General features: G+C 42.0%; 5 protein-coding genes and 1 pseudogene across 5 annotated transcripts; 1 reads left to right on the forward strand and 5 right to left on the reverse strand.

The window, feature by feature from the left end:
• Window positions 1-1028: 1028 nt before the first annotated feature.
• LOC102722546 (cyclin-D5-2-like) lies at window positions 1029-3410 on the reverse strand. The gene is made up of 5 exons (XM_040529458.1): window positions 2959-3410; window positions 2751-2837; window positions 2321-2639; window positions 2083-2219; window positions 1029-1961 (listed from the first exon to the last, which is right to left on the reverse strand). Exons 1-5 carry the CDS (start codon window positions 3286-3288, stop codon window positions 1749-1751), a joined length of 1086 nt encoding a protein of 361 aa, XP_040385392.1. The 5' UTR covers window positions 3289-3410; the 3' UTR covers window positions 1029-1748.
• Window positions 3411-8282: 4872 nt separating this feature from the next.
• On the reverse strand, window positions 8283-11203 carry LOC102722824 (cytoplasmic tRNA 2-thiolation protein 2). The gene is made up of 8 exons (XM_006664628.3): window positions 10889-11203; window positions 10377-10725; window positions 10201-10287; window positions 9969-10090; window positions 9825-9903; window positions 9255-9649; window positions 8939-9015; window positions 8283-8789 (listed from the first exon to the last, which is right to left on the reverse strand). Exons 1-7 carry the CDS (start codon window positions 11185-11187, stop codon window positions 8970-8972), a joined length of 1377 nt encoding a protein of 458 aa, XP_006664691.2. The 5' UTR covers window positions 11188-11203; the 3' UTR covers window positions 8283-8789; window positions 8939-8969.
• Window positions 11204-11494: 291 nt separating this feature from the next.
• On the reverse strand, window positions 11495-13188 carry LOC102711659 (transcription factor bHLH84-like). Its single transcript, XM_006664092.2, has 5 exons — window positions 12712-13188; window positions 12391-12609; window positions 12227-12292; window positions 12067-12132; window positions 11495-11979 (listed from the first exon to the last, which is right to left on the reverse strand). The coding sequence occupies exons 1-5, from the start codon at window positions 13186-13188 to the stop codon at window positions 11893-11895; spliced, it is 915 nt and encodes a 304-aa protein (XP_006664155.1). The 3' UTR covers window positions 11495-11892.
• Window positions 13189-16428: 3240 nt separating this feature from the next.
• Window positions 16429-19130, reverse strand: LOC102699275 (adenine phosphoribosyltransferase 1). Its single transcript, XM_015843282.2, has 6 exons — window positions 18842-19130; window positions 18187-18297; window positions 17949-18041; window positions 17729-17878; window positions 17271-17329; window positions 16429-16772 (listed from the first exon to the last, which is right to left on the reverse strand). The coding sequence occupies exons 1-6, from the start codon at window positions 19113-19115 to the stop codon at window positions 16719-16721; spliced, it is 741 nt and encodes a 246-aa protein (XP_015698768.2). The 5' UTR covers window positions 19116-19130; the 3' UTR covers window positions 16429-16718.
• A 1245-nt stretch (window positions 19131-20375) lies between these two features.
• Window positions 20376-23349, reverse strand: LOC102699557 (annotated as a pseudogene).
• An 865-nt stretch (window positions 23350-24214) lies between these two features.
• Window positions 24215-25178, forward strand: LOC107305473. The gene is made up of 2 exons (XM_015843347.2): window positions 24215-24766; window positions 24846-25178. The coding sequence occupies exons 1-2, from the start codon at window positions 24509-24511 to the stop codon at window positions 25047-25049; spliced, it is 462 nt and encodes a 153-aa protein (XP_015698833.1). The 5' UTR covers window positions 24215-24508; the 3' UTR covers window positions 25050-25178.
• The last annotated feature ends 7 nt before the right edge of the window (window positions 25179-25185 follow it).

A 25185-nucleotide genomic window follows, 5' to 3' on the forward strand; every position in this document is an offset into this window, starting at 1 on the left:
AGAAAGAGCATGCAGTCTGTGTGCATGTAAAGATAATCATCATTATTGTATCCAAGAAAAAGTAATAGTATTTCCAGCATGTGTTCCTTCATCTTTTTCTGCAAGGGCATCGTGGGCACATTGCAAGCCTCCTAGTCCTTAATTAGTTTCATGATCTAAGTATGGTTTTTAGTATTAATTGTTATGTGTTTTAGAAGTGCTAAGTATGAAGATTTTATAGGCCTTTTGTGCTTGCAATAACATTATCTTGCTTTCTGATTAACACTTGTATTTTGTTGTCACTTCAGTTGAACTCTCCTTTGCCGTGTGCTTCCACTAAGCAAGTGGGCTGTCATCTTTTGACTGGTTGAAGAAAAAAAATGAAACGACATATGATGAAAAACTCTCAAAACCAACTCTAAATTTAAATTTAAAATTTTCACTTATAAGCATAAGCATAAGTGAAAAGATGAGGCAGAAATATCAAGCTCAAGTAGTTTCCAGACTAAAAAGAGCGGTTAAGAGTCACATCTCAAAATGCTAATCTTCAGGTAATTATTGATGTAAAGTAATCACCTATATTTTGTACACTAATACCCTCATATGCAACACTTGTCAGTTGTCACCCTTCCAACAGCACACAAATGATACACAATTATTACCAGAAAGAGACAACGTACTTATCAATCATGTTTGACAAAAGAGCTCTCTTTCTTTATAGATCATATCCTCATTTAAATTACTGTGAGAAATATATTGCAATGAAAACCCCAGCTCCAAACTATGCCATGTCCTTGTTTAACATTCATAATGGAAGCACTGTAACAGTGGGGATTACCCTAGCTCATCACAGTGTTGTGGTGCATGCCTTTGTGGAATCAAGCAAGTGCAAGCTGGTTGCAATGTAACAGGAAAAGGTTGCCTTGGATTCTCAATTCTGACAGGGAGAGGAAGAGGAGAAAAAGAGTGGACCAGCACTGAATGAATGGCACTGGAAAATTTTCAGCTGCAGCAATGCAGGAACTGATCAAGAAACCCACAGGGAGCTAGGGTCACATTCAGACAGAGAGACATGCATATATATATACACCAAATGATATCAGATTTCATTTCTCCAGAACAGAAGAATAGGGTTACTACTGGTTATTATAGGTGTTACAGTACAACCAATATAATCCATATGGCTAATATATAGTTTGTAACAAAACCAATGTAACCCCCATGCAAGTGCAGTGCAGCTGAGTGAAACCCCACTCACACATCATCCACTTGCAGGAAAAGAAAAGAGGGAGAGGGGCTCTATAAACAATGGCCAACCTTTCTGATGCTGCTGCTGGTTTTGCAACTTCTGCATGCAACAGCATCTTTCACCATATGCAGGACATGGCAGTGCAATGGAAACATAACATCCACAATGGCATGTCAAAATGGTTCATGCAGCTTTGGACTAAAGTTTCACAGGAAAATGTGCTCCATTTGGGCACTGGGAATTTGGGGCTTCAACTCAAGCTCTCCTCTCCTTAGGAGAGCTCACCCAGCCCTTTTCTTTTTCCTTTGTTCATTATCTTCTCCTTCTCACAAACCAAACCAATCCAATCCAACAACATTGCCAAATGCCAACCATGGCAATGGCTCAAAGAACCTAACAAATATTTGGAAAATTATGTCAAAAGAAAGAAAGAGAAAAATGGGGAAAAAGGAGAAGATTCAAACCAAGCCCCCCTAGACATCTGACTAAAAATTGTGTGTCTCTGGTGGTGCTATCTTCCTCAATGGATTCTCGGCGGCTCCAGCCTGAGCCGCTTATTCATCGCCATCGTCGCCGCGAAGGCGGCGGTGTCGGTAACATCATCAACAAGAACAGAATCATATGTACTAGTGGTGGTAATCTCATTGGAGTCTGAACATTGCAATGGTCTCTTGCTGCTGCTCCTCCTGTTCATGTCCCCAACCATCATAATATAGCAGGCATGTACATGCTCCTGATCAAAGAAACCAATCACCCACAAACACACCAAAGTTGTCAATTACATCCAGTTTTCGTCATCAAATTTTGCTCAAATTCTACTGAATTAGTTTTTTTTCCCCCTTTCTCTGACTGACCTTGTCAATAAGACAAGATGGAGAAATGTTGCTCATCTTGGACACCAATGCTTCTTTTGCCAGTGGAGTTCCACTGGATGCAGCCAAGATTGCAGCTGCAGCCACAGTGGATGGCCTGTAATCTAGCACACTACCAGCTGCATCAAACACAAACACAAATCCAAATCAGACCAATGCAGCAATCAATCAAAAGAGCACAAATCAATCTGATTTGATTTGATTTGATCGATCTGTGTACCTTCAGCTGTAGCGAAGATGAAGGTGATGGCGTTGAGGGCGACACGGGCGGCGGCGCCATTGCCGCCGCCGCCGCCGCCGTGGCGGTGGAGCCGGGAGGAGAAGCAGGGGAGGTAGTCGAAGGGCGTGACGGCGCCCATCCGCCACCCGAGCGTGGACAGCACGAGCAGCTCCATGCGGCGGATGGAGCCCGAGCAGAACGCGTGGCCGCCGCCGGCGTCGAACTCCGACAGCGCCGGCGACCGGTACTCCTCCATCTTTGCCGCCACGGACACGCACGCGACGGACAGCAGCCGCGCAGCCCACGGCATCGCCTCCCTCTGGACGAACACAACACATCCACGTCACCGGCGAGCTCCCCCCCAAGAAACAAAAATGGCGAGCTGTTTACGGCGGCGGCGGCGGCGGGAGACAAGGAAGGATTAGATTACATCGACGCGTCGCCGGAGACAGAAGCGGTCGAAGTAGGCGATCGCCAGGTACGCCGTCCGGTGGCCGAACCCGAAGTACCCTCTCGTCTGAAATGCAACCAGCCATGGCGTGTCAGTGACTCAGTGTTCGATTCGATCCTCGCATCAAGAAGCTAACCGAGCATTCGAGCTTCGAGCTCGCTAATGGCGGTGGTGGTAGTAAGCTCACTTCGAGGATCCACTTGACGGCGGCGAGGCGGGCTTGCCGGAACCAGTCCTCGGAGGCCAGCGACGGCATGTCCTCCCCGTCGCCGTCGCCGCCGGCGGCGTCGAACATGGAGGAGGAGGAGGAGCAGCAGAAGCTGGCCTCCTTGGACAACATCTGCTCCACATACTCCTCCTCCTCATCATCATCCCCCGCCGCGGCATTATATAACAAGTACACGTCGCCGTCTCCGTCGTCGACGACGCCATCTCCAAGCTCGGCGCCGTCTTCTTGGCAGGTCAGCGAGAAGCCGCACGCCGCCGAGCACTCCTCGGCCTCCTCCATTGCCGCCATCGCCTCGCAGCTCCTCTCCAAGCTACAATATATCACAACGTCTAACAAACCGTGAGGAAACAACCATGCTATGGCCGGCCGCCGGCGAGCGGCGGCGGCGGCGGCGGCGGCCGGAGAAGGAGAGCGAGAGCGAGAGTGAGAAGACAAGATAGAGCTCCTCCTCCCCTCTATTTAAGTGGCTCTTCTTTCATTTATTTTTTTCTACTTTTTTTACTGCTGTTTTATTTATTTATTTATTTATTTACCATTTGTGTTGCTGTTGACCATTGACAATTGTGGTAAATTCAGGTTTGTACTGACAGTACGTCTCTGGGTGTATGAAGGCGCATCCGTGTAATGTGTAATCATGCTGCATCTGTTTAGGATCCAGAGAATTTAATGTGTCACTTAAGGAGTACTCAGCAATGATAGAGCTTAATCACACAGATATCTCCTCAAGAACTGTACTTTAGATGGCTGTAAAACTTAGAGCATGAACATTTGCTTTACAAGAATGGTTTTTGGGAACCACATTTTTATTATATAAAATCGAGTAAATTTCACAAAACCAAAAGTATTATGGTATGGCTGGTATAAAACCACGTTACCCTGCATGTTATGGTTAAAGAGTTTTACAAAACCACACTATTAATCAATTTAACTTGTATATAATGTTTTATAAAAAATGTAACATGTTTTTAGGTAATTTTATAACACGTAATATGTGGATCAAAAAATAATTGCTCAATAATTTGGTTTTATGAAACTCTAAAACTATAATCACTATGACTTGTGTCATGTACCAAAGCCTAATGGTTATGTAATACTTGGCATATAAAACATGTTGTTTTGTGAAGTTTATTCATAGAAAATTTACCACCTCTCAAGTATCATAAAATCAATCGTTCATGCTATAATGTGATCAAGATCTTTAACGTAATAGAGCTAACCTTAAGGAGACTTGAAATCCCAAATTAAATTGGTAAATATTGTCACGTTTTAAGTACAAATTGGTTAATGGTTTATGGTTAGTATGGTTAATAGCATGCATTGTGCATCCATACTTGAGACACTCAACTGACCAGGGATGCTAGCTGTAGATCCTAGCATTTTCACACAAAAGTATTAGTACAATTATATTGTAGGCAAACCCTAGAATCCAGGGAAAAAAATGTCTGGCTAATGATCTGAAAAAGGCAGGCTGTAGTTTCTGCAGGCTACACATAAAATAAGGATTTTGCTGAGAGTGTAATCTCAACTACCACCTAGTATCTAGCATCATCTCCTCCCCAAAATTCTAAATGCAGCCAAGAAAATGCCACATTTCCACTGCAGAATGCACTCAGGGTGAGACAAAAACACATGGTTTAATTTGGCCACTAATCCCCCATGTGGGGCTCACTCTCCAAATTCCATCATCAGAGGCAACACAGCCAAAATTAATTCTGTGGGTGATCAGAGACATAATACAGCCACGCCATGGTATCTAATCAATAATCATGCAGCTACTCTCCAGCATCTCACAGCCTAATCCTTCCTAGTAAGCTACTGACAAGATCTGACAGATTTAACCTTGACCAAAATTTCACAATTACTGTCTTGTTTTCTACCCAAATGTGCAGTGGAATTTTATTCTTGTTCCAGATATGTATTGTTCTTCCTCGTGAACTAGGACAAGCTGTCTGCAATGTCCCAATCTTGCTACATCCAGAGGTTAATCAATAGTGGGGGCATGCTAAAATTTACAGAATATATATATAATATTTAACATGAAATTTACACACACTTGAATATTTGAGGTCACATGATATGTGGTGCTGAAAATGTTGGGACAGTGAACAAAACCCCAGGATTCAAGGGCCAGTGTTTTGGAGTACCAAAACAGTGCCAATTCAACACGCATCGTCCCATGCCAAGATGCAATTCAGTACAGCCAGCCAGGTCCCCCAATTGCTGCCATTTCAAAAAAACTAAGGGAAGATGCCAAGATTTGGCCTGAACTCACTCACACCGAGATCAAGGATCATTATGGACCACTATTTTCCTTGCATCTGCATTTGGTGATTCAGACAAGACGACGAGCAAACGGTCGCATCTGAAATCAAAAGGATGAAATATAATGCCGCGCAGAACTTTATATAACCATATATGCTAATTTTCAGGTTTTTTTAAGATAATGTCAAACTTTCAGATGGAGTGGAAATGAATGGCCATCTGAAAGTTTTATATGGAACTTGAATTTGTTGACAGTTGTTGGGGATGGACTGAAGCATAAAGAAATCTTTGAATACAATCAACTAACAGAATTATGGTACCCTTGTCAGGGATCAAATTCAGAATTGGAGTTTCGATTGATCGATCGAGAGAGAGAGAGAGCTTCAGTACCTCCTATGGGGTTTTGCAGACACAGTACTCTTCAAACAAGCATCAGGCCTGAATAAGTGATTTTTCAATCATGTTAGCATCAGAAATCAACTTTCAGCTGTAAGAACAATCCAAGAACCATGAACAGGGACTTCTGAAAGGAGATGAAAATGTTTCACAGTTGTCACGTTGAATGTACTGTGACCGACGGTCCTGCAGGTGGATGGAACCGGTATACTGCATTTAAGATTGTGCAAGCCAATCTGTCCAACATTTCTGCAATGGTACGTAATACTCCCTCCGTCCTCAGATTTAGATTTTGACTTTCTGTTTGTAATCTTTGACTACTCGTTTTATTTAAAAAAATTTAAAAGTATTGTTTATTTTGTTTATTATTTTCTTTATTATTAAAAGTAATTTAAGTATTACTTATAAATTTTATATTTGCACTAAATTTTTGAATAAGACGAATGGTTAAAAATTACAAGTGAATAGTCATAATCCTTTATAATATGGGACAGAGGTAGTAAAAAAAACATTGTCCTCCTACCTGAATTATAGGTTTCTTCGACATCATTTATGGATTGCGAGCCAGCAGATATGTGTCAACAATCAAACAAGCCAGGACACATCATATCAAGTTTGCTACAGGCCCCTGCATAACCAAGCCTTGAATTCAGGTTCCTCAGTCCCACAAGAGAGAAAAAAAGAAAGGAAAACAAAGTGAAGAAAGAGAAGGCCATCTGCATATAAGTGTGTATCCTAGCAAGCATTGAAGTTGCAGCATTCAAGGATCAAGCCACAAGTATTGACTAAACACTCATCAGCGTTTTCAGATTAGTAGCTAAACCTAATGCAAACAAGGTGATCAGATGAGAAATATATTTCAGAGAAGCAACTAGCAAGTAAACTAAGAGATGAGAGTGTTGTTCTTCCAAGTTGCCCCCACTTTGGTGAAGCAAGAGGTTCAGAGACTATAGTGATGCTATCTACTCTGCCACTTAAGACCACTCAGTGATGTCTTCTTTGACCAATGCTTCACCTTAACCTTGACAGAAGCAAGATGATAAATAAATGAAGCCCTAGGTTTGGTCATGTCAATGTCCCAAGGGCCCCTTCACCATCTCCCCCTATTTCAATGAAAGCAGTGAACTGTGCCAATCACTAGGGGACACAATGGGCCTTTGCTTGTGAGATGAAGTAAGCAAAAAAAAGTGGGCATTAGGAGGAGGTCTTGTCCACTAATCCACTAAAGCCACACAGTGGCTAAACTCTACTAGTGCCAAACTTGGGCATGCTAGTTCTAGCACTAACTTAGCTTACTCTTTCTTGAGTCACCAAAACACCAATGATATTATATTTATAGGTATGAAATGAGCTAGGTTATGGAGCTAAGTACAAGGGGGCCAGAAATCTTGTAGAGCTATTTGGTTAGCCTTTTGTTTTCCAGGTCTATTTGGGGGTCAGTCTTGCTGCCCAAAGAACAAGCAATTGCTTCTGAATCAACCAAGGAACCAACTCTGCTGCTTCTAGCAGTAGACATATAGTACCATTGCATTGTAATGGACAACAATACCTCAAGGACAGGTTGATTGGATAGCTCAGGACAGATATTGTGCCACTATGTTACAAACATTTTGAACAAGGCCCTCAGGCCTCAACAGCAATTTGAGTGCAATAGAAACTATTTGTAACTACTAACTACACATGATTTAATTCCCTTATAATTAAAGTATGTACTTCCATGCTTCATTTACTCGAACCCCGACCTAACCAGGATTTATGGTTGATCACAAACAATTTTCCTTGACTCTTAAATAATACTCCTACATTTATTCTTATAATTTGAACAAAGAAAGCAGTTTGAAATTTGATGATTTTGCCAAGTTCTGACAAAATCCATCCACATCAGCTGCTTGACAATTTGACAGTGGACAGCATGGTATTTATAAAAATAAAACCCTACTCCAACCATCTAAAATTGAAAGCTGTGTAGGCCCTTGGGAGGCTTTAAGTTATGCACTTGTGTTGCCATCATTGATGAAAAGCTGGATAAGTCCTTGCACGTCGGCTAAGATTATCAGCCAGGCTTTATGCCAACCCAATCAGATTAAAGTTGCTAATCAAAAAGTCTAACCTTTTACAAGCTTTAACCTAACATTAGGACAGCTTCCCAATGTTTGACTGGTAGAGGGTTCAGTCAGCAATACCAAGGGGAGCACATGCAAGCACTCATGGGGTGCACTTATCTTAAGTTTCACAGGAAAATGTTTGTAATAACAACAGTTGGAATATACTGGTTGGCAGATGAGACAATGAACCACAATGCAAAGGAAAAGACAACCGACTAATAGCAGAAAAGGACTTACTATCTCAGAAAGCATATATGTAAGAGTGACATGATAATGTACCAAATACATGTAGATAAGATGGTTATACAAAGGTGAGTGGAAGGGACCACTACTAATTTGTAGTGGTCTCACCATTTTGTTGGCACCAATCACCTGTAGTGTATCTGTGCATGTACATTAGTAGTATGTGTGAATTTGATTCTCATTTCATAACCATATGTCATGATCAATCCTTCATTCATTCCATCTTTCCAGGTAACTAAGAGCAAATATGCAGATTTTATGTGCAAAATCAATTCTAAAAGTTTCCATGAAGGCATGATACATGGGAAGAGGCAATAAGACGTCGCATTTGATTGAAAACATAGTATGTACAAATCTTGTATACAGAAGCTTGTTCCAAAATAATTGAATAAATTCTTCAGGTTACAATCTTTTCAGACAGAATAGTTGGTACAGGAGATGTGACCAATCAGAATACTGTAATCACATGGAAGTTTCTGTCCAATGTCTGTTGCCTTGAGATCGGTGGAAACTTGCTGGCAAGTGACGGTTTGCTCCCATCAGGCTATCACTACACGGATTTCATACAGGTTTCAACTCTTAAGAGCAGGAGAGCAGGAAGGACATACGCAAGCATCAGGAATTGAATCAAGAATATAATGTATGGAACATGTAAGTATGTGACAGAATTCTGAAATAATGTTATGCTAGATAGAAACATATTATCTGAATCAAGTTTGGCTTATCCGGTTATGCCGTGGTGGGAAGCCGAACTAGGCAGGAATCTCTGCTGTCCTTCTGGCACTACAAACAAAACAATGTGAAGAATATATGTTAGTAACTCATTACAAACTATAAATAAATGATTGACGGAAATGACTATTACATAATTACCATATGGGCCTATGGGAAAAAATTTACAGCACAAAATCAAGTCAAAGATCCTTTCTTACAATATATTTAGGCTTCACTGAAACATCAAGTTCAGTTTCCATCATTGTCTTCAAGAAGGTACTCTTCTATTTGATCTCTGAAATAAACAACGATTTAGCGAATCAGTGCACTGAAGGAATGAATAGTGCAGGACATTAACAGATGAATGAGGCAACTGCAGATACAGAAACACATGGTCATGTTATGTCAACCATTATCAGACAAACAAGTTCCAATATCTAGAGTTTTTTTTTTCATTTGCTAAAGTACAAATAATATTCACTATTTATACCAAGGAAACGAATTATCCCATAAAGAAACAGAAACCAGTATCACCTGAGCAAGCTATGGCTGGCAGATACAGTGTCCACTCTTCCAGTCCAGAATTTTGGTAGTAGTGAAAAGAAATGCTCATTCAAATTTTCATCATTTGGTAGAATCTGGAAATGACAGCTTTGACAACAATGAGAAGTATAAAGATCAATTTTCTTCTGAGCCTCGTGTTTTGTGCTTTCCAAATTCTGGAGTTCTGATTCACTGAACGGGCTTCCACATATCAGACAAAGAATCTCAGGAAAAGTGGACTCATCGCTATCAACCTTCTGGAATTTTGGACGTAGCCGCGATGGTAGGAAATCATGATAGCCATCTGCTGAGAATTTGTTAAAAGAGAAGGGCTTGAGCTTTTGCGCAGTTCTTACAATGGTATGCTCTCGAGAAGGGTTCTCTTCCTGCACACAGTAATAATAGCTGTACAGATTATAAAACTTCCATTGTCCTCCAAATAACTAACAAAAACAACTACTGAGCAAGGATATAGTTTGAGGATTTGATCTTGAGTCTAACTCAGAATAGGTGAATTGTAATTTGGCATGTAATTGGCAAGCTAGGACTGAACATACTTACCCGTAGTCGTTCAATAAATGATGCAACCAAACTGTTGATACCATTTGAAGGCTTATTGATATGTTCCTGTGTTTTTAAACTAAACACATTCAGTTAGAACAAAAGCCATTTCAAGAAAAAAAGTTTTCTTTTTCCTTCTCTTACCTATCTAATTCACAGAGGAGAATAAGCTCTTGGGCCAGGCAATCACGAAGTGGAAGAACAACAGGTACTTCCCACCGTGTATCCACATATTGGACATCAGCTGGTAAAGCATAACCTTGCCCCTGGAAAGAGATAGCAATTTCATAAAACTCTTAAATTCCTATCATGTTCTTTTTTTTTTCAAGAATTATGACCTGGTAACAAAATACAGAGAAAGCAGCATGCTGTATACCTTCACCGTTGCAGACAGAACATGGCATGCTATTGCAGAAGCACATGATCCCAGCATAATCTTGGTGTACCCATTTTCCAGAGCAATCTGATCAACATATGAACACAAAACAATAGATATGAACTCAGCAAGTGATAAAGAAAAAAGCATCGCGCAACACATTCATGTTAACGGACCTTTTGCAACAAAAGCATGCGTAAGCATTGAAGAAAATCCTCCCTCCCAGTGTCATCATCAATCATATCTACCGCCTCCCTCAACCTGCCTTCCCCATCCTTCGATCCCGTCGAGAACACATCCTCAAGAGGCGCAATGTGCATTGCCTTAACGCCTGCCGACAAACTCAACACGATTGACTTGATATCTTCAATCGCCGCTTCGATTTCGTGTTTCGGCTTCAAACAGAATATACTTTCATCCACAAACGCCACTCCAACACCAAAGACAGGCAGGGCTTGCGAATTGCTCGCGTCCCAGCTCTCAATCGCCTTGGACCGCATCTCGTGTATGAATTGCAGCGCCACCCTATAATTACAGCACGCACAATAACAATCCAACTCAAATAAGATGATCCTAAAATATAATTACAACACGCACAATAAAATTTCAGCTCAAATGATCGTCACACACAAAAAATTTTATACAAAAAAATTAGTAAAGGGGGTTAAAAAAGAGGGGGCGAGCGAACCTGGAGGCGGGGCCGCCGGAGAAGGCGAGGAGGACGGAGTCGGTGGGGCGCACCATGGCGTTGCTCGTCACGGCGAGCTTGAACTTCCCGAACAGGTGCGCCCGGAAGCAGTCGCCGCACAGGCCGACGCCTCCGGCGACAGCGACGGCGACGGCGCCGCCGCCGCACTTGCCGCACTCGCGGGAGAGGGACAGGCGGCCCATCCTCTCCGCCGTAGCATCCTCCGCCGAGGAGGAGCAGTGGGGCCCGCAGCCGCCGCCGCCGCAGGAGGAGGAGGAGGAGTCGCCGGCGGCGGCCATGTGGGGTACGCGAGCGCGTAGGTTTAGTTAGGGCTTTGGGATTCTATACTCCACCTGCCAATTGGGCCTAGTTGGGACGGCCCAGCCCGCCGAATCCAGCCCAAATGGGCTTTCGTTGGGCTGTTCCTTTTTAAAATATATTCTGATTTTTTTGTTTTGCAAGGGAAAAAATTCTAAAAAACTTTGAATATATATGTTGCCTGTCATTTCGATATGATATGTTTATTATTTAATTCTAGTCAACTCCACGCATGAGCAAATATGGACAAGTAATAATAAGAGAACAATATTTTTTGCGTGTGCTCAAGGCCATGCTTACAAAATTCTCCGAAAAGAACCAAAAGCAACTAGGATTTCAATTGCTTACAAAATCACAGCAAAATATGTAGTATCTTAGTTTTACAAATCCTCATCAAAAGGAGTATGTCTTTCAATCTTTCATGAAGACAACAACAACAAAAAAAAAATTGTCACATGCAGATTTCGGTACACAATTAGCCTTGCTCGTCTTCACGAGTTTCAGGACCCTGTTTCAACAATTTACTAGTATGATCCTTCAGTAACTGCAGACGACCTGGAACTGTATAAGTTCTTCCAGAATGGCTAATTTTTGTGTCGAATACGCCGCATGGTTAGTATGAACTTGTTGAGATTAACATAATAACAAGAATTTGTGTTGTCCAGCTGGGATCTAAGATAACTGAATCATCTGTCAATGTTCAGATCGAGCCCAATGTTCATCCCGTTGTACGCGATCGGCGCGTACATCCACATTTCATCGGAGCTGAGAAGCTGCAGGATTGGACAAGATATGATCAGTGGATTGTGTCACAGGGTGATGAGTGATCTGAATTGAACTGCAATTCTGCAGATGCGCACCTTGATCTGAAGCTGCAGGAACTTCACATAGTGGACCGCCTCTTCAAGCATGGTGCTGATGTCTACCTGCAAAATCAAGGCAGCCATTGTTATTTAGGCATTGGATTTTAAGAATTCCATGCTGACGAAATTAGCATCAAATTATATTCAGAAAGCATACTTTGGTGCCATTGGGCACAAGGTTCTGCAAAGTCTTGAGCCTCTCATTGATCCTTTCTCTCCTTTTCTGCATTAAGCAGAGAACCAGTGTTAGCAATTTTCAGATTCAGGTGTGGAAAAGATTATGTTTTCAGTTGCAAAACAAAGATGATCATGTTCTAGTACCCTTGCATAGAGGCTCTGGGGATCGGTGGCTGCCCCCTGGCTGGCCCGAGATTTGCCTTTCGAAGTAGCACCAGCATCTGCAGCCTCCTGAGATGAACTGGAGTCATTGTCAGAACTGGAACAGCTCCCATTTGGGATGGTTGCATTTGCATCCTTCTGTCCACTTTGCTTTGCCTTCTTCGCTCGTTTCGGTTCAGCCTTTTTTGTACATTTTGATACCTGCATTTTGATCCATCCCAACCAGTATTTACATTAGCACTCCAAGCATCTTGCTGAAAGATAACACGTGCAAAGAATGAGCACTGATGATCAAGGACTTACCCTTGTCTGACAATCAAATTCTTCTTCTGCTGAGTGCTTTCTCTTCTTTGTAACACCGGCTGAATCGAGGCCCTCGCGGCTCGGCTCACCATTCCCAAATGAATCAAGGGAATGGTTTGGGATCACATTCAGAAACTCAGGTGCACCTTGCACCTGCACCATGCTCGGATCATGTGGTGCAATGCTGGAGCTGACACCCAGGGTCTCATTTGAGTCACTCAAGCAGTATCCTTCATACTCAGATGGAGCAGCAAGGCTACTAGCATTGCTGTTACTGTATGCAGTGCTACTAGCATTACAATTGTAGTAGCATGGATTGGGAGATTGATCAAACCAGGGAAGCTCCTGCTGGCCTTCCTCCTCACCATGGATGGGGAATGCACTGAGCAGCTGTGCCATCATCTCCGACTCATCGCCGTGCGATGGAAAGTCGAAGACGGTCCAGCTCATATCAGAAATCAGTCCTCCAGTCTCCATTTTGATGTGAATTCAGGACTTGGGAGGTAGAGAACTGAGGGCCTTTGGAGTGTAGCTTGACTGTTTTGAGGTGCTTGCTGGATGATGACAAATGTACAACAGTTGAGATGCTTATATACTGTTCAGAAACCAGAATTCAGAAATATTGCAGGAGACATCACTTGCACAAATTTTAAAAAATCGACCATGATTAAAAAAATTGGCAGTCCACGGTTGGGCTTAAGTGTATGGTGAAGATTAAAACAAGATTAGAAAATTTCAACTGCTAGTTGGTAGCCAAGACAGTGACTTATCCAAGCTTACAGTTATGTGGCCTGTCTGTGAAGGCTGGTTCAATGATTGGAGACATTTTACTAATTATTGATTCATCAAGGACAGGCAAAGCAAGTCTATGATCTCTGAACTGGGATAATAAGGGTTTACCTCAGCATATAAAATTTGATAAAATGCAGAGAGTTGTGTTGGTTAAGGAGATGGAATAAACAAATTTAGGAGATGCAGAGAGAGGCCTGCACGAACATGGAGGGAATCTCAACATTCTTAAGAGCTCAACGAAGATATTACAGCGCCTTTAGTAGATATCAGAGGCATGCCGCCTTCTCGGCTTCTTCTGTGGGCTGTTCATTCTGCCAGGCTCATTGATTCTGCAAACTCGCAATGGATTCCATAGACTGGTATTCCCAAATATTCGTGCCATTGACATTTGAAACAATTACACCAATCCAGTTTACTTTCTAAACTGAACCTGCAACAGAAACAAGCTTGTGTATACAGTCCAGAATCCCAGACAATTGAAATCAATAAGTTCCTGAGAACTAATTGAAATCTATATGGAATAAAAACAGCAATGTACTTAGGATAAATTCAACAGAACCCTTCATAGTCTGTGCTAATTGTCACCTTCCTAAAGGTCAACCAGAGTAAAATTTGCTGCAAAATTAGCAAAGGACTCCATAGAACTCAATAAGATCTTATATTCCCATAATGGCACGTTTCAGGAATAAATGAGCATGTGCATCATCAAACAAAATGGAAGCCACAATGTAGGTCTCCATTTAAGGTGTCAGGCTTGCAGAACACCCGACAAATCTGACTCTGCTTGAGATCTGATGCTGATATCCCCCCTAGCAGGAAATGATCTGCATATATCCAGCAATTAAAAGCTGCACATGACTCAGATACACCACAATGCACAAATCTGATGTATTTCTGTCATGTCCACAAGGGGGACTTCCTGCCTCTCTTCAGTAAGCAAGAACAGCTAATATGCTGGCAATGAAAGTGATCTAAAGGGAACATGATGAGATTTGTTTATAGCCTGTCATTCTTACCCTCTAGCTGTATGAAAGGAGCAGGTTAGCGTCTGATGTTATGCAGCCAATTGCATGGGTATGCATTTTTCAAACACCTAAACAGCCAACCAGATATAATTAGTAGCACAAACAATGAACATAATATAAGATCGTTAGCACATAAACACTAATATTTATTTTCTGACTTCACAAGATTCAACTTCATAGTCTGGGTCTGGGATAGCCAAATTGCTTTAGACTAGTCCCTCCCTCTGGGACATCCTAAGAGATATTCTCTCCTGTAGTTTTTTTTTTTTTTGACTTGTAAATTAAGTGCATAAACTGGTCATGATAAATCATGCCGAGGAATAGCTGCATTCTAATATGAGCATAATTATGCTTTGATGATAACTGGAGTATACATCTACAATTCCATATCCAAAACTAACATTTCTGCCATGTATTTTTTTTCTAACTTCCCTCAAAGTAAAATAATATCTTTGGCATTATTAAGAAAATAAAAAGGAAATATGTTGGGAAGATAAATTTCCAAAACAATCAAAACAGTTGGTTTTGTATCCCTGTTCCCTGAAGAAAATTGTAGCAAACGAATGAAGCAACTGAGTGAGGAAGGCATTGAGTGACTTGACAATACTAAGTGCTCACAATCCACTGAATTCTGACATACTTAATATACTACTATAACAAAAGGAAGAATACAAAACTAGTTTTTTTCTGTCACTTTCAGTAGACTAGCTAACGCAAAACTTTAGAATTTTCTTGACTTCTATTGATTAGCTTACGCCAAATGTCAATATAATAAACTAAATTCTTCAACGGTGTATCCAAGCAAGTAATTGTCAAAAATAAATAACTATATTATGGCATTACACCCATGTGTAATTAGTAACCAAAGCTCTGTTCTTATGGTTAGGTAAACTAGTCATACAGATGCTGCTGCTACTGAACATGTATCTTCCGAAATTTGGTGGCAGCATTACAAGATATTTTCTGCAATTTGGATACATAATCATCCATCTTCATAAAAGAAAGAAGTACCAAGTCCTCATCAATCTACACCAAACAAAAAGCAACAGGTTCCTGTTTTCCCCCAGTTAGCCACTGAGAATGAACATTGATGATTGATCAGATAACATAAAGGGAAATAAGTCAAATTAATAAGCAGATGAGACTTTCAAAAGAAGATGGAACCGGTCAGAAATTCTCACATAAAAATAAGGGCATACATTAGAAGTCAGATTATACACAATAGCTGAAGGTCAAAAGTAAAGAAATAGGCAGCTACCCTATATATATATATATATATATATAAAGCAGATACAAGCATACAAAACTATGTCATAGATCTAGAACAATGTTCAAGTCAAACAATACTTGGGCATTTTTATCAGCTATGTCACTCAAATGAAGCTAGAAATTAAAACCCTCAAAGAGACATTTTTATCTCCAAAATTCCAAATGTTAGCATATATAGCTTGGCATGAGACCATCCTTGTTCAAAAAAATGCTGATTGAACGCAAGTCATGCCCACACAGAAATTAAGCATTATCATGTCGGGTTGCTCATAACACTTGGGAGAAAATATGGTCACTGAACACGCAAGAACATTGCTGCTGGAGCAACTACCTTGTCCACAGAAATTCAATTCTGACTGAGCTCTGAAAGATTTAAAGCCACCAACCATGATGATAAAATCCAGATGCAATCATTAGTTGCCAGAAACAAATGCATTGTGATGATCTAACATATGATCAGTGAGCACAGAAGATAAGATAGTGTCCATTAAGTCTTTTTCAGAAAAAATGAAGTACCACGACCACTGTACACCTTGAGTTGCCCGCAACATGATCTCCACAAGTCAAATGCAGAATTCCATAATCACAAATTCAGTGAAAAGTTGCACCGAAAAGAAGGAAAGCAGTATTTATAGCAAGCAGCACAACAAACTTCAAAATAAGTGATCCTTATTTCACATGAATAATTGACACTCCTTTAAAAAAATTATGCTGTTTTGATGTATTACAAGGATCATTCAAGTCCAAATTCCCAAATAAATCATGCAGCTACAAATTTAAAGATGAGACTTTTATTGCACTGCTCTGGATAGAACAAGCTAATATTGTCATGCCAGGTATTTAGTTGCTTCCAACATACTTCCAGAAAGCGAACATAAATAGGGACAACTTGAGAGGCCCTCAGTTGTTATTTCATTCCGCTTAGTCTGCCTTCACAAGGACAAAAACTGGCCTGTTCCCCAGCTTGTCCCGACCCTGAAAAACATGGCATAATTAGAGCACTAGAAGTCATCTTAAGCCATGTTATTACTAACCAAACTTTGGTGTTGATCATAACTCCTGGAAGCGATAAATGCAGATAATTTCGAAGTTTTTTAATGAGCTTTTGGTCATGAAATAGCACGTCCTTTTTCAGTATTACAAAGTCTTTTGAGCTGAATTCTGGTCATGTTTTGCTAATATTCCCTTTCTTGTAGCTAGTCTCATATTATATGGTGTAACACTTGTCTTGTAAGTTATGAGATTGCATGAGTTCCCAAAAGATGTGCATCCAAAAGGGAACTTCCTACAGTCCCTGCTAGTGTATTTAAGTCAAGCACAACCACAATAATTTTTCCTATTCACATATAAGTAAAGCTTCCTTTATTCTCTCAAGCAGCCAAGCATTAATTCAGCACATGTCCACATGCTAACTCAGACACCGTCCTGTATAAGAGAATCAGAGAAAATTGGCGCATCAAAAGAAAGTTATACCTTCAATTCTGGTAATTCAATAACACAAGCACACTCGACGACTTCTGCTCCAGCACGCTCTACAAAGTACCAAGGTTAATTGAGTTGAGTAAACCATTCTATCACAAATTACCATAATGAATCCCAAAAGTATATTCAGAATGTTGTAAGGCATAATCCATTTAAATTTCTAAAATAATAATCTTTGATTTTGAACAGCATAGTTAAACGAATAAAAAGTCCTTCAAAGCATTAATTCCATAAATGCCATGTATATGCACTACAACATGTTTATCTCAAAATATGGAAAAGAAATATTGGAGCCATGTGGTTTTAAAAGCTATTAGCATGAAAGTACAGATCAAACGCACCAATCATAAACTTGTTACGAATAGCATGTTTTATTAAATTTAAACAGATTATTTAGGACATTATCTATATTCCTCGGAGTTCAACACAAAAGTATAATAGAACCTTACCAAGAAGTTTGACCGCAGCAGATAAGGTTCCACCTGTAGCAATTAGATCATCAACAACAACAGCCCGATCATTTGGCTCCGCAGCTCCTACATGCATTTCTATCTTATCTGTGCCATACTCCAGAGAATATTCTTCCGAGATCACCTTGCCTAGTATAAATATGTAAAATTGTAAGCTACCACATCTCGTAGGCTAAATTTGTTTAGCAAAGACACTTACCAGGTAACTTTTTTGGCTTCCTCAATGGAACAAACTTCGCACCTAGTGCTAAAGCAATGGGAGGACCAAAAATAAACCCTCTAGCTTCAACACCTGATATTTCACAATAAGGAAATTATGAAAACAACAGAACATGTACATATGAACATATCTAAATTGCACCATTACTGACTGTAGCTTTTTAATCACCAATGCATGTAATGCCCAAAAAAACAAGTACTGCTTGATTTTACATTACCAGCAATTACAGTGATCCCCTTGTCCTTGTATCGCTCAACGAAGAGATCGATCGTGTCACGAAACGCCTCTGGCTTGAGAAGCATCGTTGTGATATCTTGAAACATAATCCCTACATAAAGGAACAAAGACAACAAGTTCTAAAAATAAACATGGTACTATTTCACATAAAAATGAAGTGCTTCTTATCTCTACAGCTATGCTGAAAAAAATGACACGTCACTCTAAAAGCACTCTGGCCGACATAACATCATCACATGCTCCATATAACTCCCCAGTCCCCACCCACCATGGAGAAAACCAATGTATGGCCAGCTAGATAAATAAAAAAAAATAAGGCTGGTGCCACACACAACTAGTAAGTTCACTAGCAAACAAGAAGCAGGACAAAACTTCCACTTGTATAAATAAAGATCTATAATCTATTAAACCAGGCAAATATTAATCGTTACTCCACTAGAACGCGGTACATACAGCCGAACTAACTAGTGATTAACCATCTAACCAAAGCATAATCATACAATCCGCGTGCTTTAGCCATTGCAAAGCTGCTACTTTTGTGAAATCCACAGATGAATAACGAATACTACGCATCAAGGCGACGGGCCAATCCAAAGAAGCTGCAATCAAGGAGCGAGAGAGGGGAGCTCCCAGACCTGGCTTGGGGAAGTCCGGGATGACGCGGATGGTGGACGCGATCCGCGCCACGCGCGCGTCGAACCCTCCAGCTTCCGCCGCCGCCATCACCACACCGCGCCCCCGCCGCCTCTTCCCTCCGAGGGACCCGAGCCGCACGCCCCCGCCGCCGCCCGCTCCTCCTCTCGACGCGGAGGCGAAGCAGCAGCAGCTGCCGCTGCCGCGCGTGGTCGCGAGGCGGAGGCGGAGGAAGCGAGACGACGACGTCGGCGGCGGTGGCGGCGGCGAGGTCATGCGCCCTTCCGCTCCGCTCGCCTCGCCCCGCCCTTTTTATCGGGTCGGAGCAAAGCGGGAGGGCGACACGGAATCCTCAAAACTACCTCACTGACGTGCGGGCCAGGCGCAGCTGCGGGCCCACCTGTCGGTGGGTGGGGGTAGATGGTGGGGGGTAGGTAGGGGACGCCGGTGGCGTCGGCGTTGGGCTGCGTGGTTCATGATGCCCCCCTCCTCCGCCAAGGCACTAACCGGGTGGGATTGGGCCCACCGCCACGCTGGGCCCACGAGGTGGCCTGTTGGTGGGCTGACATGTGGGGCCCAGCTCGCCCTTTGGGTGTGAAAGTGTTCTTGGGGCATACTCGTCCCTATGTACCATTCTCTTGATTCTGTCTCAGACTAAGGTTTGATGTGAAAGAGTGTTCTCGGAACATACTCGTCCCTTTGTATCATTCTCTTGATTCTGTTTCAGACCTTTGATCCGATCAATCTAGTTAGATGGGTTTATGTGGTCAGATGGATCGAATGCTTATGAGAATTTATCGCTAGAGTTCTAGCCAACATTATTCCAAGTAATCTGCAGAGTTATTCATTAAATCATCAATCTTCGTATTCCTATAATTATATCGTGCTAGATCGCATAGGTACGATGTATACTTCAATCAACTTTTTGGTACCTCAAGTTAATTCTTTAGGATAGTAAAAAAACACTAAATTTTTAGGCTGAAAAATATGGCATCTCAAGTTAGTTTTTAAGAATGATAAAAAAGAACTCTAATTAGTTACATCCTAAATGCCCCCACAATGCGGTCTACTTAACATGAGATGGACTTATAATACCGCAGACGAATCCTTGAGCATGATCACATTAAGCATTCATCCATTCAGCATGCAAGCAGCCTGCTCTAGTCATCCTCCATTTCATCCTCGGCAAGCAGCTTTCTCCAGTCATTCTCCGTTGCTCCCTGTTCCACTGCCAGCCTGACTCGTTCTGCCAGCTTTAGTATTTTGTTTTGGTGGTGTTTAGTTTGTAAAAAATTTTTAAAAAACATCACATCAAGTTTTTGATACATATTTGAAATATTAAACGTAGTCTAATTACAAAACAAATTAGAGATTCCGGCTAGAAACCGCGAGACGAATTTCTTGAGCCTAATTAATCCATCATTAGCACATGTTTTACTGTAGCACTTATGGCTAATCACTTTCTAATTAGGCTCAAAAGATTTGTCTTAAGATTTCTTTCGTAACTGTGTAATTAGTTTTTTAAATTATCTGTGTTTAATACTTTATTTAGATGTCCAAAGGTTTGATGTGATGTTTTTAGAAAAAAAATTTTGGGAACTAATAAAGGCCTCGCGCTCCATCAAAAGAAGCAGAGTCAACAGGGGATCAATGCAAGCAACTCGATCTCAGGTGCATCAAAGGAAGAAAAAATGCAGACAACCTGCCAGGACTCGATTCCTCCTCCCAGTCATTCTCGTGTATACCGAGCCGTCGACTACAACCAAAAAAAAAATGAAAAGGAGCAAAGTCAAAAGCAATGGAACAAATTCCAGGCCAGATGAAAAATACAGAATGTGGACACAGCTTGTTTGTTGTGATTACCGTTCAATCTCATGCATTGCCCTCTCTTGTTTTGACTTCTGCATCATTCGACTCCATATCCGACTGCACCAAAAAAAACGGAAAGAAAAGAGATCACAAGGCAATCAATGCGAGTAAAACTTTTATACATGTGTTCTTACCGATCTAAAAGTAGAAGCGGGACAATAAACTATAATGGAATAACTTCAAAATCAAGTCTAATTTAAGTCTTAAAATTAAAATTTTAGCATATAAGCATAAATGGAGCTAAGCAAATGCACATGATACACTAGTTAAGGAAGTTTGAACTGTTCTGTTGGCTGTCTCAACGCCCACTGGTATATTTGCTTTCCAGCAGAACAAACAGTCAGCAGATTAGGCTGTATTTTTGTACTGCAATCATGATGTTCCTTCAAATCAAGCCATGATTATGCTAAAAGTTGGAAATTGGCCAGACAGGACTTATATGTCGGTAACATAGCTGACCAAATTAATCGAGGTCAAGTCCTCGCAAATCAGTACGACTGTCACCAAATGACAAGCTCTACTATTTAGATACATCTGTGTGCTTGTATGTCATCTAAATAGTTATTAAAAAAATATAAAAAAATTTGATAAGATAAATTAATATGATTTATATCACTCCACAAACATGCAAGTTTAAATTCAACTTCTACAAGTTGTAGCAAAAAAACAAACAAAACTGAAACTAAGTATACGCATATTCATAATTGTTTTTGTTATTTTTGCTATAACTTATAGAAGTTGAATTTAAACTTACATGTTGGTGGAGTGATATAACTCATATTAAACTATCTTGTTAATTTTTTCATAATTTTTTATAACTATTTAGATGGCATGCAAGCAATAGGTGTAAATACACCCGTGTGCTAAAAAACTTTCTTTCCAATGTCAAAGTATAGAAGACGATTACATAAGGATTATTCTGAGTGACTGCTTGGATCACTATTTGCTGGGTCAAATACTGTATGATCATGTTTGAAAACAGCAAACAATAGTCATTTAGCTCATAAAGACATCCTATGTTCCAACTTGCTAATTGTCTAGCCATTTCATTAATTATGGGGTTATCTGCTTGTTCAACAGTACTTAGTTCTGGTAGATGTGTTCTTTTTACATCAAAAACAAAAGGAATTAAACATATATGACAAACCTTTCGGTGACATCCTGTTTCAAATAAGAGGGGAGCAAGCTGGGGACGAAGCAACGGCCAAAGTAATCCCGGTTGCCACAGTTGCTACTCTGTTGAGGGTTGCTTCTGCTGGCACAGAATTTCTTCTCGTCCTTTTGGTTGATGTAGAGAACGGCCGGTGACAGGAGAGCCTTCTTCCTCATGTCGATCTCGATCATCCAGTTCAGTTTGTTGTCCTTGTCCTGGAGGAGGAAGGAGATGGCGTGCGGATGAACCAAGCTTACCACGGGAAAAGAAGGTGCCACGTGGGGGAGAAGCGGCTGCTTTGCGTGCGAGCAAAGATCCCAGAACTCGCCGGCTTCCATGGCGGAGCCACGGACCCATGATGCACGCCGGTGGACGTCGACCAGTCTCCATGACTCGATGATGAAAGGAGGACGAGGACGAGAGGAAGCATGGCGCATTGATCTTCTGTTGCTGTTGCTGCTGTTGGTGTTGGTGCCTATGCAGACAAGGGTGATCATACCGGCGCTGTCGAGAGAGATGCACCTAGCTGGATCATGCAGGCCGATGTCTTGGATGTCATCGCACCGGTCATTCATGGCCGCCGCCGGCAGAGGGATGTAGTTGAAGTAGTTGGGGCTCTCGACGTCGATGAGCACGATGCCCAGGTAGCAGTCGACGCATGCCAGGTAGTGGTCGTGCAGGGGGACAACGGCGTCGGTGTGCATGCCACCCGAAGTTGAGCTTGAACCCGTTCTTGGCTATGGCGGCGTCGGGATGCATCTCCAGGACCTCGAACTTCCATTGCGGGTCCCCCTCCTCCTCCTTCCCCGATCCGGAGCGGTGGTTCAGAACACAAAACTCAACATTCTCGCCCCTGTAAAGTACCCCAATGTCCGCCACCGTGAACTCGCCGTCGCCGGCGTGGGACAGGAAGCCGATTTGTTCTTCAAAAGTGAAACGCTGCTGCGGGGAACGGTGCGGCTTGATGTGGTGATCCTCCGGGTGGGAGTAGCCGCCGATGAAGCAAGGCGGCATCCGCGTGAGCGACGGCCGCGGCGAGGAGGAGGAGGCCGTGTAGACGAAGTAGTCCAACGGGAAATGGCCATGCACGACGAACTCGGGGTCCTCGAAGGGGACGCGCGCCGAGAAGAGGATAGAGCCTCGGTGGGCGGCGATGACGGTGGCCTCGCCTAGGTCGTACACGTCGTCCGGCCAGCCGAGGTGGTGGACGTAGAGGCAGGAGACGGCCGGCGGGTCGGCGACGAGGAGGGAGACGCGGATCGGGTGGCCGCTGCTGGTGTAGGCGACCTCCGACGCCGTGACGTCCCCCTCGAGCTCGGCGTCGTCGTTCCAGCAGTGGACGAAGCGGTCGAGGACGATCCATCCGGGCGGCGGCGGCAGGCGGCGCCTCAGGACCGGCGTCCACCGCTGTTCTTCCATGTGTCTGCCACGGCGAGATGTTGGCCGGCGGAGGCGGAGGCGGAGGCGCAGGCGGCGAGATCTAGGGTTTGGTTGCCTCCTCTTCCATCTCTCTGGTTTAAATATCCTGATTTCAATTGATTTGTTTCCTAACACATATGTAAACACATTAATATAGCAGTGTGCATATATGGTCAACTTCAATTGATTTGTTTCCTAACTCTGACAGAATCTGTTTATGATTTTGGGATACAGATAACGAAAATGAAAAGGAGAGAAGAGATAGCTGACAGCAGCAGCAGCAGCGTGTGGTTTCTAAGCTGTCGAGTGGACATCACATATTAATCTATCTTTATATTTTTTTATAACTAGTTAAATAACATGCAATAAATGAGAAGACGTCTCCCCGATAGCTTAATACAGTTCCCGCAGCACGGTAGCAGTACATATTATTTTTGTTATGAATTGTATAAGTTATATTTTAACTTGTATGTTTGTTTAGTGATACATCACATACTAATCTATCTACATAATTTTTTTAATATTTTAATGACTATTCGAATAGAATGCAATAGACGAGAAGTCGACGAGGGGATGTCCCCTCAGATCTTATGATCCACGCTCCTTCCTTTTTCTCTCGGATGCATCATGCATGCACTTAGATCGGAATTACTATCAATTTTAGATGTAGCAATTAATCATATATTTATTGTAGTGAAAATTTATGGAAAAAACACACCATTGGACGGTTCAAGATACATGCACGTGAAAAACGATGGGTTGAGATTGAGAAAAGGGATTGAGAAAGAGAAAATTCGATCTATAGTACAGAAAAGAGGCCGGTACCAATAAATAGCACTAAAATGTTTCAAGCACAGATTTTCAAACTTTCTATGTTCCGTAACACTTCCGTCGAATACACCGTTTGTTGGATGGATTAACCGTGACTTTGAATGGATAAAGACCAGCACACCCTTTCTGATATCTGTATAACACAAGCACTTGGTTGGGCTGGACCATTATTCTGTTCTTAGCTCATTCTTCTCTTTGTGCTTCTTCCTCCGCCCTCTGTGCTTCTTCCTCCTACAGCGAGAAGAGGAAGAAGGTGGGCAGGTTACAGACCACTGGCGCGGCGCATCAACGCTCGACGACGGTGGGTTCCAGGCCATTGGCGACGACGACGGGTTGCGTCTTGGTCAAGGACCTTGGCTACTCATCCACATCCACAAACCCTAGCTTTTTGTGGACAATGGCAGCCAAATCGTCGACGCGCACCTCATCCATTGATGGCTCAATAATACGGCGCTCCCGTGTTGCAGCATCAAGGGAACAATCTTCTCGCACAGGTGAGAAAAATTTTGTTCAAGGTTTCATCTCGTCGTCGTCTGCTGCTCTGTCATTGCCATTGGTGGATTGTCCGGATTGTGGACAACAAATTGGTCGATATGTATTCAGTAGTAGGGATAATCCGGATCGAGTGTATTATAAGTGTGAAAACCACGGAGGGGTAAGATTGAATTGCTGAAATTCATTTCATCTTACATTATTCAATGGTTAATAAGGTTATGAATTGATTAAATTTGTAGAAGCATGGGCCTTGTAATTTTTGGTATTGGGAAGAAGTCTACCACAAGTACCTTCTTCATCATGGATTGCTCAGAGGAGAATTTAATAAAGGGAAAATCAAGGAAGAAGAAAGGTTCAATGAGGAGGAAGATGATATTGAGTGTTCAAAGAAGTTGATCAAGCTTGCAGATGGTTCATCTGGATCAACCATCTCCCATGTATAGCAATAGCACACCAATCCACTAAGCAGTCTTATTTACTGCTTCAAAAAAAAAAAGCAGACCTATCAAATCCTATTCTAGAGTGAAAATAAGGGCCAAGCATTCCAATGTAGGGTTTTCACAGCAACTAAATGGATCC

This window comes from Oryza brachyantha, chromosome 12, assembly GCF_000231095.2.
Source record: "Oryza brachyantha chromosome 12, ObraRS2, whole genome shotgun sequence".
Taxonomy (NCBI): Eukaryota; Viridiplantae; Streptophyta; class Magnoliopsida; order Poales; family Poaceae; genus Oryza; species Oryza brachyantha.

Coding starts and splice junctions, on each gene's coding strand:
- LOC102722546 (XM_040529458.1), bottom strand. CDS start 3,288: ATGGCGGCAATGGAGGAGGCCGAGGAGTGCTCGGCGGCGTGCGGCTTC. Junction 2,220..2,320: donor CATCTTCGCTACAGCTGAAG/GTACACAGATCG, acceptor TGTTTGATGCAG/CTGGTAGTGTGCTAGATTAC. Junction 1,962..2,082: donor CATCTTGTCTTATTGACAAG/GTCAGTCAGAGA, acceptor TTCTTTGATCAG/GAGCATGTACATGCCTGCTA.
- LOC102722824 (XM_006664628.3), bottom strand. CDS start 11,187: ATGGCCGCCGCCGGCGACTCCTCCTCCTCCTCCTGCGGCGGCGGCGGC. Junction 10,726..10,888: donor TCCGGCGGCCCCGCCTCCAG/GTTCGCTCGCCC, acceptor CTGTAATTATAG/GGTGGCGCTGCAATTCATAC. Junction 10,288..10,376: donor GCATGCTTTTGTTGCAAAAG/GTCCGTTAACAT, acceptor TATGTTGATCAG/ATTGCTCTGGAAAATGGGTA.
- LOC102711659 (XM_006664092.2), bottom strand. CDS start 13,188: ATGGAGACTGGAGGACTGATTTCTGATATGAGCTGGACCGTCTTCGAC. Junction 12,610..12,711: donor AATTTGATTGTCAGACAAGG/GTAAGTCCTTGA, acceptor ATCAAAATGCAG/GTATCAAAATGTACAAAAAA. Junction 11,980..12,066: donor TCCTGCAGCTTCAGATCAAG/GTGCGCATCTGC, acceptor CCAATCCTGCAG/CTTCTCAGCTCCGATGAAAT.
- LOC102699275 (XM_015843282.2), bottom strand. CDS start 19,115: ATGACCTCGCCGCCGCCACCGCCGCCGACGTCGTCGTCTCGCTTCCTC. Junction 18,042..18,186: donor GGGGATCACTGTAATTGCTG/GTAATGTAAAAT, acceptor GTGAAATATCAG/GTGTTGAAGCTAGAGGGTTT. Junction 17,879..17,948: donor GAAGCCAAAAAAGTTACCTG/GTAAGTGTCTTT, acceptor TATTTATACTAG/GCAAGGTGATCTCGGAAGAA.
- LOC107305473 (XM_015843347.2), top strand. CDS start 24,509: ATGGCAGCCAAATCGTCGACGCGCACCTCATCCATTGATGGCTCAATA. Junction 24,767..24,845: donor AGTGTGAAAACCACGGAGGG/GTAAGATTGAAT, acceptor TTAAATTTGTAG/AAGCATGGGCCTTGTAATTT.